Source organism: Amia ocellicauda, chromosome 1 (genome assembly GCF_036373705.1).
Source record: "Amia ocellicauda isolate fAmiCal2 chromosome 1, fAmiCal2.hap1, whole genome shotgun sequence".
NCBI lineage: Eukaryota > Metazoa > Chordata > Actinopteri > Amiiformes > Amiidae > Amia > Amia ocellicauda.
Window position 1 is genome coordinate 54,837,051 of NC_089850.1, and position 10,649 is coordinate 54,847,699.

Here is a 10,649-nt window from a genome sequence, read left to right on the forward strand (position 1 = left end):
AACCCATTTATACTTGGCGTTTTAAAAAGGTGTCTTTGTGAATAGTGAAGCGATTAAGATGCGGTAATGTTTTGTGGGTGCAATAAAACATACAGATGATAACTGCAACGCCTCTGAGCTGTGTTATTTCCGTGCATTAACACAGATACACAATACTTGTTTTCACAATCTTAAATGTTTTGCTTAGTAAGAATGTACAAAAATAATGTATAGAGGGGCTGCATCCCTCTATTTAGATGCATGTCTATCTATCTATATTTGTATATAAGTATATTAGTGTTTCATGCATTGGTTACTGTACAATTATCTAACAAACCAGAACACATAATTTGATTTACAAAGATGAAAACAACAGAAAGGTAACAACCAACTAAACTCCTGTAAGCATTGGGGATTTTACGATATACACAAAACAAAACCAGGCATAGATTAACCATCAGCAACAGTTGCATGTAGGTGCATGCTTTGTTTTGAACACCACTACAAGTGTCTGATGTTTGGACTGGGTTGTCCAAGCGCACGTCTCTCCCGAGCTCTGACTACATTTCCCACAATCCTATCCGCCACTCGAAGCATGCGCACTGCGGCGCGGCGGAGGCCCTGGGAGCTGGCTGGCACTGTTGTTGTGGGGAGAGAGAGAATAAAGCAGTGAAATAATCCGGTAAAAGAGAAGAAGAGAGAGTTTCGGTAAAGGAGATACATGAGGTAAGAAAGGCAGGTTGTCAGACCCATCAGGCCCGGGTCTGAAGCGGTCCTCCGGGGCTGGCGGCTCTCAAGAAAGGACGGCGAGAGGAGGGAGTCGCTGGCTGGGCTGTTTGTGCACCGCACTGGTGACAGCTGCTTAATGTATAGAGACCCAGTACTGAGAAATAATATATGCATTGTACACGACCAACGTATTCAACTATACGGTAGTGCAGTTCAATAAGAGCTAGATTTATATCAGTCGTTTGATTGTATTCAATAAGACCTAGAGCGTGTGTTACATATATCCACATTACATGTAGTCATCATGAGTATTGTAACGTAATTGTTTAATTGGCTATTCAAGGCACCTAACAGCAATTACCTAAAAAATAATAAGCAAGCAGCATTACACTGGGACGTCCTTCGGCATAAACCTGCAAATTGATTTCTTGCAACTAAAAATAATGTATATGTGTTCTTATTTTAATGTGTTCATTTCTGCATTACTTGTTTTAATAGCAGTAAACATGCTACCACTCCCTATAGCATTTATGAACTGTAATAAGTTTGTTTCCCTCCTCACATTTCCTACAACACAAATGCAAAGTTTGTAATGATGGAGGACAGACGCCAGTAGGATTTTTTCCATGTTTGTTTCCTGTTATGTTTTTTCTCTTCATGGATTTTGATTATGAAACAAGGTTGTGTAAGATGCAGTCCTGTCCTGTGACACCAGTTTGAAATGGTGGAATGGCATTTTTCACTGGAAGAATATCATTTGTTTGTTCAGTTTTGTCTTTCATCGGTTACTTCAAGGAGTGTTTACATGCAACCACATCCTCAGCCACTCAAGACACTAGTGTATACAATACTCTGCAGTGACATTTGCATATTAAACCTACCTTGTGTTTGTGGTTTATTTAACTTCCCTGAGCCTGTGCTTTGGTGTTGGTTTCCTCAGCATGCGTTATGTCAAATCAATAAATAAATACATTTAAGCTTAGCAAACACCTTAATGCGTCGTCCTCACCGCACCCTGTTCTTTAAGCATTTTCTGGAGGTGTTAAGGTCTCCTTGGTTTTGTTCTTTCCTCCAGGTTCCTGGGCTTTCTCCTGGCCAACATGAGAGTTTTCCAGACCCCCGACGCACCTTCCTTCTGTAGTTGATGACGTGGGAGCTGTGCTGGAAATGGCAGACAGTGTCCGGGCCTTCCTCCGCGATGTTGCGACGGTCAGCATGCACACCCCTTTAATTCTCATTCTCAACAGCAATAATAATAATATCATCATCATTTAAACACATACATGCAACAACAAAAACTGCTGGGGGGAAAGTGCTTTAAGTGAGCTACATTTTATTATGATAAAACAAGGAAATAATAACATCAATCCACGACCTAACATTAACTCTAGTTCCAGTAAAATGAAAGGGGAATAAAATAGCAGCTGTCTGTTAAACTTAGAGATTCGTGAAGTAGCAGTGAGTTGAAACTGAATGGCAGGGGTGCTCAAAGAAAACGGTTATAGTTTGTCCCACCCCAGAGTTTTGAATTACTTAATTTAGGTACTTGATTGGTCGCAATCATCATATTGCCCATGTTTTTAATGGGTAATGATTAAAAAGACCTACATGTTTTGGCCTTGCATGTCCAGCTCAGTCACCTCTGCTCTATCTGTGTCAGAATCAGTGTGCTCCCGACTGACAAGTCCAAAGTTGCATGTAACGTAACTTTAACCTGTTCTCCTGTGTGTCAGGCTGACAAAACCTAGATAAAATAAACTTGTACACAGAGTAAATGGCTGCCCAGTGTGATTGATCTGGTTTCAAGTCCAAATCGTCTCTTTGTGGCTTGAAAGACTCATTCTGCAAACGAGGGGGAGTCTTTGAGATGGAATACTGGTCAGAACCCTGCCGCATGGAACTCCCAGTTCTACAACGTCACCCGTTTCTCTGCTTCTCCAGGGGATTAAGGACTCAATTCTCGGGATCGGGACCATCTCCAAGCTGGACGCCCGCATTCAGCAGAAAAGGGAAGAGCAAAGGCGGAGACGGGCGAGCGGTGCACTGGCTCAGCGTCGGGCGCAGAGCGAGGAGCGGAAACAGGAGAGGTAGGGAGAGGGCCACCCCTGGCCGGGAGGAGCCGACCTGGAATATCACTGCACTTTGTCACGGCTACCTTTTATTTAGTACTTCTACCTGTGCACTATTCAAACTAATTGTAAACTTTACATTTTACTAAAACTACTATATTTTGTTGTGTTCTACACTTATTTGTTAAGCTGCTGAACACTGTACTTTTGTATCCTTGTATTTTTAAAATGCCGAAAGTAAACGATGAGAAGAATGTGTAACATTCACAAGAATGAATAACATTTTGTAACCTCCTACAGCTTTGCTTTACCTGAATAAACTGTTGCACTAACATTGTCTATAGCTGATAGAGGTTTTAGTATTCGTGGTCTGTTTTAAAGCTCGTCTAATTTCAGTTTGTGGATATTGGTTAAAACTAGGCGCTCTGGGAGGTATCCACGCTCTTGAACAGTGCAGGTGACAGCTGTCTGGTCTGTCCTGTAATTGAAGTGAAAGCAAGGCCGTGTCTCATCAGTGTTTTTGTTTTTCACGCAGCGAACCCAAGCTAGCCAGCCGAATCCTGCAGTGCTGTGCCTGGAATGGAGGCGTGTTCTGGGTAAAGTCATAACTCTGATTGAAAGCCTGTTCTGTGACTGTGAGACATGAAAATCTGTACAGTGAGCATTTCCTGTTTTCTCGATAATCTGTGTGGTCAACATTGCAGGTTTATATCTAGAGCTGTAAACAATATGGCAAAGAATCGTCTCAAAGCTACTGAAGTTTCATAATTGTGGCGTATGGTGGCATTTGAACCTCCTTTTACTGCTGAAAGTTAGAAATGGTGCTTGTGAATATCTTTTAAATGTATACAGCAGCTTGATGCATATTTATATTTCCCTTCTTTCTTTTTCTTCCAGCTCAGTCTGTTTCTTTTCTACCGAGTGTTCATACCACTGCTCCAGACTCTGACGGCAACCATTATCGGTATGTGCAAGTCCCGAGGCCTACTGAGGAAATTATTTTACTAAGACCAGGGCAGGAATTCAAGTCTGTCACAGAACCGTGGCCCCCCAAATCAGGGGTTTCCAGCTGTGATAAACAGATCTCTGTCTTGAAAAATAAAAAGGCACCTCTAAGTAGGAGCAAATTTTGAACATTCCTGATGGTTACACATGCCAAATCCTCTCTCAGACTTCATTTATTGTGTCCTAGAATCTGTCTCCTATCATTTATTCACTTTTTTTGTTTCTTTTTTTGTGCTACGGTTTTAAATCCTACCACAATGAGGTGCCAAACACACAACCAGTGTCAGGAAATGCATGAAAACATTCGTTCTATGTTTAAGAACATAAGTTTACAATCAAGAGGAGGCCATTGACCCATCGCGCTCATTTGGTCTCCATTAATAACTGAGTGATCCAAGGATCCTATCCAGTCTGTTTTTGAATGTTTCCAAATTGTCGCTTCAACCGCATCGCTGGGGAGTTTGTTCAGATTGTGACGCCTCTCTGTGTGAAGAAGTGTCTCCTGTTTTCTGTCTTGAATGCCTTGAAGCCCAATTTCCATTTGTGTCCCCGGGTGCGTGTGTCCCTTCTGATCTGGAGAAGCTCCTGTGGTTTGATATGGTCGATGCCTTTCATGATTTTGAAGACTTGAATCAAGTACCCATGTAGTCTCCTCTGTTCCAGGGTGAAAAGGTTCAGTTCCTCAGTCTCTCAGTAGGACATTCCCTTCAGACCTGGAATAAGTCTGGTTGCCCTCCTCTGAACTGCCTCTAGAGCAGCGATATCTTTCTTGAAGTGTGGAGCCCAGAACTGTCCACAGTATCCAGATGAGCTCTAACTAGTGCATTGTACAGTCTGAACATTACTGCCCTTGTTCTCAATTCTACACTTTTGACAATATACCCTAGCATTGTGTTTGCCTTTTTTATTGCTTCCCCACATTGTTTGGATGGAGAAAGACCTAGGAGTCTACGTGGACTCCTCACTTTCTCATGTGTTACTTCATCTAGTTCAATTCCTCCTATAGTGTAATTATAGTGGACATTTGTGTTACCTGCATGTAATACCTTGCACTTGTCCACATTGAATTTCATCTGCCAGGTGTCGGCCCACAACTGAATATTATCCAAATCCCTTTGAATAACCTGTGCTGCCGAGATTGCTGCTGAGCCGCCTATTTTAGAATCATCTGCAAATTTGACAAGTTTGCTAACTATCCCAGAGTCCAGATCGTTAATATAGATTAGAAAAAGCAAAGGCCCTAGTACTGATCCCTGTGGAACTCCACTAACAACCTCACTCCAGTTAGAAGCAACTCCTCTAATCGACACCCTCTGTTTCCTATACATCAACCAGTTCATAATCCATCTACTTACATTACCCTCAATGCCTACAGCTTCCAATTTGAGGATCAGTCTTTGTTGTTTGTTTCAGACAAGGTTGTTTCTTTACAAAGGCCTGACTTGTTCCGTGTAGGTTGCTCACCCTCTCGACAACACAGATGCTTATCATGGCCCGAGTAGTTAAACCTCCTCGATTTTCACTGTCCCTTTAGGTGACCCCTCCCTACATGGTGATGTGTGGTCCTGGCTGGAATTCATTCTGACGTCCGTGTTCAGTGCTCTCTGGGTGCTGCCCCTCTTCGTGCTCAGTAAAATCGTCAACGCCATCTGGTTTCAGGTAAGGCTTTATCGCAGAGGAGACGAGGATCGTTCCACACGCACATGAAAGCATAATCACGTGGTTTTGGACGCGCTGCCCGAGCCCGACCGTCTCCCCGTCTGTTCCAGGACATCGCAGATCTTGCGTTCGAGGTGTCCGGTCGCAAGGCTCAGCCCTTCCCCAGTGTCAGTAAGATCATCGCAGACATGCTCTTCAACCTCCTGCTGCAAGCTCTCTTCCTCATTCAGGTGACTGCTGCTATAGATGTCTTGTTTTCGGTTGCACACCGTTGTTCAGTTTTCTGTCGCTTGATTTTGTTTCAGATCGAAGGTGTAATTGTTTTATTTGCTTGCAGGGCATGATAGTCAGCCTCTTCCCCATTGATGTGATTGGCCAGATGATCAGCCTCCTCCACATGTCTCTGCTGTACTCTCTGTACTGCTTCGAGTATCGCTGGTTCAACCATGGTGAGCACACACTTTAGACGAGACGGTCTTAAACCAACTTAGAGGAACATTAAAACGGTTGGTGAACACACGTGTGCTTTTCAGTCTAGTTTGGCCTTGTTTCACCCTGTTTCTTCTCACCGCTGTTCCTGGTCACACAGGGGTTGAGATGCACCAGCGTCTTTCGAATATAGAGAGGAACTGGCCCTATTACTTTGGTTTCGGGTTGCCAATGGCCATGCTCACTGCCCTGCCATCCTCGTACATTATCAGGTATGACTGAAACCTCATCTCCGCATTTAAAGATGGAATCTTATGCAACATTGCATCACAGTTTGCTTAAAATGATATGCTCTGTCTTTATTGAATAAATAATATGGCTTCTCCTCTCTCTCTCCCTCTCCTAGTGGGTGCCTGTTTTCAATCCTGTTCCCTCTCTTCATCATCAGTGCAAATGAGGCCAAGACCCCGGTTAAACTTTAGTGAGTTCCCGACTTCGCACTCACAGCGATCCTTTGACTGTTTGAAAACATAGCAGTTTTTAATTCCTTTAAATGTACAGTGTCATCATCGATCGAACTAAAGGGCAGTCAGGCCGTTCGAAACTCATGGGAATTATGAAATCCGTGATATAATGTTTATGGACGATCATAAACCAGTTCATAAAACATATTTAATAGACTAAAAGAACCCCTAAATAACTAATGCAGCAGAATACACAGTTAATATAAGCTTTATTAATTAATTGGTAACAATCATTTTACATAAACAACATTTGCATATGTAGGAAACATTAAAGTTCAGCAGAAATCTACCTTCTGTTTCCATTTTCAAAATGGCACTTGTCCTTTGCCATAGTTATTAGATCAGCACTGTGAAGAGAATGACAATCAATTAAATTTTGAAAGATCCAATACTGATCGAATGCAACACACACACACTGTGATGAGAACTGAACTGAACTGAACTGAACTGAAGTGTGAGTCAGACTGGGTCGGGCTGCGTCTCCTACAGCTGACGGGGCACAATATCAGTGTGGTGTAGAGATTTGCCATTGGTTTCCACGAGGCAGTTCACAACATTGTGTATTGGAAATCTCGTGACTGCACTGTCTCTCGGTGGATCCAGTTTACATAAATAGCCTATCGGCCCCAACTCGAAAGATCCGAGTTTCTAACATTTCATCCACGTGGCTGGTCATCAAACATATACTGCATCCACCCAGTGCAGATGGTGAAAATTAAGGAAGTGCTCACTTGTGTAACCCACTCCTTAGGGGACTGTGGATGACAGTTGTCGTTTGTTTTGCCAATAAAAGCTAATATCTCCCCTGTCCTTCCAGCCACTTTCAGCTGCGTCTCTTCTCCCTGGTGGTGCTCATCAGCAACAAACTGTTCCACAAGACCGTGCACCTGCAGTCCTCGCTCACGGCCTCGGCGTCCTGCGAGAGGCTGCCCTCACCGCACGCCTCCCCGGCCCGCCAGCGCCCCCCGCCAGCACAGTGACGCCACGGCAGGGAGGCCAGGAGGGAGCAGGAGGGCGACAAGGCGGTGTCGTTCGAACACACTACACACACCCCCTCCGGGAGTCTGAGCCCGAAACCTGTCTAAGCTGCTCAGACAGAGGGTTCATCGGTGTCAGGTTTTTGTTTTGTTTGTTTTTTTGTTTTTTTAAGGTTTTATTTTATTCTCTTTTTTTGAACAAAGAAATCGGTTTATTTAAAAAAAAAATGTGACAGACATGTTAAAGAGGTCGTGACTGCCCTGTGCCTGACATGTTTTTCTTCTGTTCTTGCTTTCATATTTTATTTTGTACAGATGTGCCATTTGCCTGTTTTTAGACGTTGATTTTCCATCCACGGTTTGCACAAAGTGCGCGCACTCTAGAGTATGTGCTCACGTGTTTTTCCCGTTTCTCATACATGCCTGAGCAGTTCGTTTCTAGACTCTTACAGCTTTCTTGGTTGCAGTTTGCCTGACTCGGTCGAGTTTTAAGTGAACCCAGATGTCCTTTTCTCTTTTGTAAAAGGTAATCCAGCTAATACTTCATGTATAAGTAGAATAAAAGAGCATAGAGAAAACTAAATATTTAAAAAGCCATCCAAAGTTTCTTTTGATGGCATTGCAGATTCGTGCTCAGGCAGTGGCTACAGTGTTACCTAGATGTTCCCTCTTTCTTTTGTTTTGCTTGCCAAGTCACAGGGGAGGTGTGGGCAGGCTCTGGTCTTTTTATGGACAAAATGAAAGCTTATCACAAGAGAAGCTGGTCTTTCCTTGAAGATTTAGAGGGCAACTTGTGCTCTAAGAAACGCCAGAAGATGAGTCTTTTCTTCTGATGCCGACACAGCTTTTTCTCTCTCTTTAAACAAGACTGATTCTTGTTACGTGTATTTTTGTTGTTGTTGTTGTTGTTTTTTAACCTTGTGAGCTTCTCCATAAATTCAGGGAATTAGCAATCTTCGTGGAACTGTATTCCCAAGGAATTCTGTAACGATGATAACAAAAGGGAGACGTTTTCTACCGGCTCTATGAAAGAATCTTATTCCTCTTCAGCCTGGGAGCTGATCCACAGTTTTTTTTGGGGGGAAAAAGGACGAGTTTCTCCTAAGGGATTCAAATCCTACAGATATGAAAATATGTTCAAGTTTGTGCAGTGATCTGTGAAACCACTTGTGATGTGGTGATAGAGTATATTCCTTTAATTAGGAAATACACTTCTTATGTATTTTCATTTTCATTCTTAACTGTAGTATAAAGACTACAGTTTTATATACTGTTCTCAACTACTCTGTTTGAATGTTTCTCTTTGCTTTATTGGCCAGCAATGAAACAAACAAAAAATATCTTAAAATAATATAAATTGAAGCTCATTACAGATAGGTGTTTTAGAATTGTACCATTCTTACAATACAGGGATCAGTGAAATGTACTTTGAAAGCTATGCATCCCTCATGAAAGGGATTGGCTTTAGGACTTCTGTTTTTCATGCATATAATCTTCATTTGGAACTCTTCCAATCATTGCTATCTGAGAGGCAAGTGATTTGGCTGCTTTACGTATAAGAACTAGGAAAATCACAAGAAAAAATATGAAAAAGTGCTCCAGAAAAAGTGCCTCCTTTTGAAGTAGATGCTCTATATTCAACAAAAGTGTTTTGTGTTGTGTGTGTGTGTGTGTGTGTGTGCGTGTGTAAGAAGTCGGTCCTTTCTAACAATTGAGTAGCATTTCTATCAAGATACAGATTAGTTTGCTTGCTGCCCAGGCTTTTAACTTAGTTGTCCTGTTTTCTCCCCTTTCAAGACTGGCACTTTCTTCAGCAGCTTTATTTTCAATTGTTTTACCGTAAGTGTCTGCACATCTACATATTTGGTTGTTTCTCCCAGCCGTGCGAGAATGCAGACGACAAAGCCATTCTTGGTTTAACTGAAATCTGAAATGTTACCTTCTTTGTGTAAAGACAGACCTCAGTCTTCACGAGTCCAGGCATTGTGCAGGGATGACTGCAGTAGAATCCAGAGTGCAATACGGTTTTTACCAAGGCCCTCGTCTGTAGGTACTGTAATCGACAACAAACAAACAACAAAGCTGAAGATATATGATTCTGTGTTTGCTGGCACAGATGATAATGTGCCAAACTGCTACACTGTCCGATCACCTGTGTTTGAGTGCGGATCGACCCTTGACACTGCGCTGAGGTGCACGATGGTAACTTGAGTCATTGGAGGTTCAGTTCCGACCAATCCAAAGAGTGCATCGTGTGTCCTGCAAGACCTTGAAGGCAGTGACGGCACTTGCTCCAAGGTGAAGCTTTCATGTGGGATTGGATTCATACCCTGTGTATCGGTGCAGACCTACAGAAATTATGCAAGTGACATAGTGTCTCATAGTCTGTCTCACGGGTAGCATCCTGGATGGAGAGTAAAGGAAGTCCTGCCTTTGAGCTCCGAACCACGCTTAGGGAAAGTGTTTCTGTGTGTCACTCGAGATTCGTGTTTAGGGTTAAAATGTTTGTGCGAAGGAGTAATGGTGAGCCATTAGCTTTGTGGCAGATAGCCGTTAGCTCTTACGGATGGTGTTTATAAAAGGTATTTAATGACTGTAACAAGAGCATACGGAACCAAGTATGCAGATTAATTGTTGTGAGTGAAGTTTTGTAAAAGTATTATGCATTTCTTTCAATAAACTTTATCAGTACACAAACGTTGAAGTACAATGTGGTCTTAGTAAGTGTAAGTACATGAAAGGGTCTGCAAAATCTGCAGTAACACACCAGTTTGAAACATCTATTTTTTTGGGGGTGCTCTTAGAATTCTTGATTTATTTTACAATCTAAGGTGTTTTGAAATTCACACACAAATCAAATGTTTAGATAAATGACAGGTCACTATCAGAAAGCTATAGGTGTTGCTCAAAGAATAAATGACTTAATGTACACCGATCAGCCATAACATTATGACCACCTGCCTAATATTGTGTAGGTCCCCCTTTTGCCATCAAAACAGCCCTGACCCATCAAGGCATGGACTCCACTAGACCTCTGAAGGTGTGCTGTGGTATCTGGCACCAAGACATTAGCAGCAGATCCTTTAATTCCTGTAAGTTGCGAGGTGGGGCCTCCATGGATCGGACTTGTTTGTCTAGCACATCCCACAGATGCTCCATTGGATGGAGATCTGGGGAATTTGGAGGCCAAGTCAACACCTTGAACTTGTGATTCATCAGACCAGACCACCTTCCTGCATTGCTCCGTGGTCCAGTTCTGATGCTCAAGTGCCCATTGT

At 42.6% G+C, this 10,649-nt stretch overlaps 1 protein-coding gene across 1 annotated transcript; it reads left to right on the forward strand.

The window, feature by feature from the left end:
• Positions 1–559: 559 nt before the first annotated feature.
• Positions 560–10,068, forward strand: ei24 (EI24 autophagy associated transmembrane protein). Its single transcript, XM_066709488.1, has 11 exons — positions 560–705; positions 1,784–1,917; positions 2,650–2,795; positions 3,313–3,373; positions 3,675–3,741; positions 5,317–5,441; positions 5,552–5,671; positions 5,779–5,890; positions 6,031–6,142; positions 6,277–6,351; positions 7,212–10,068. The coding sequence occupies exons 2-11, from the start codon at positions 1,876–1,878 to the stop codon at positions 7,372–7,374; spliced, it is 1,023 nt and encodes a 340-aa protein (XP_066565585.1). The 5' UTR covers positions 560–705; positions 1,784–1,875; the 3' UTR covers positions 7,375–10,068.
• Positions 10,069–10,649: the final 581 nt, after the last annotated feature.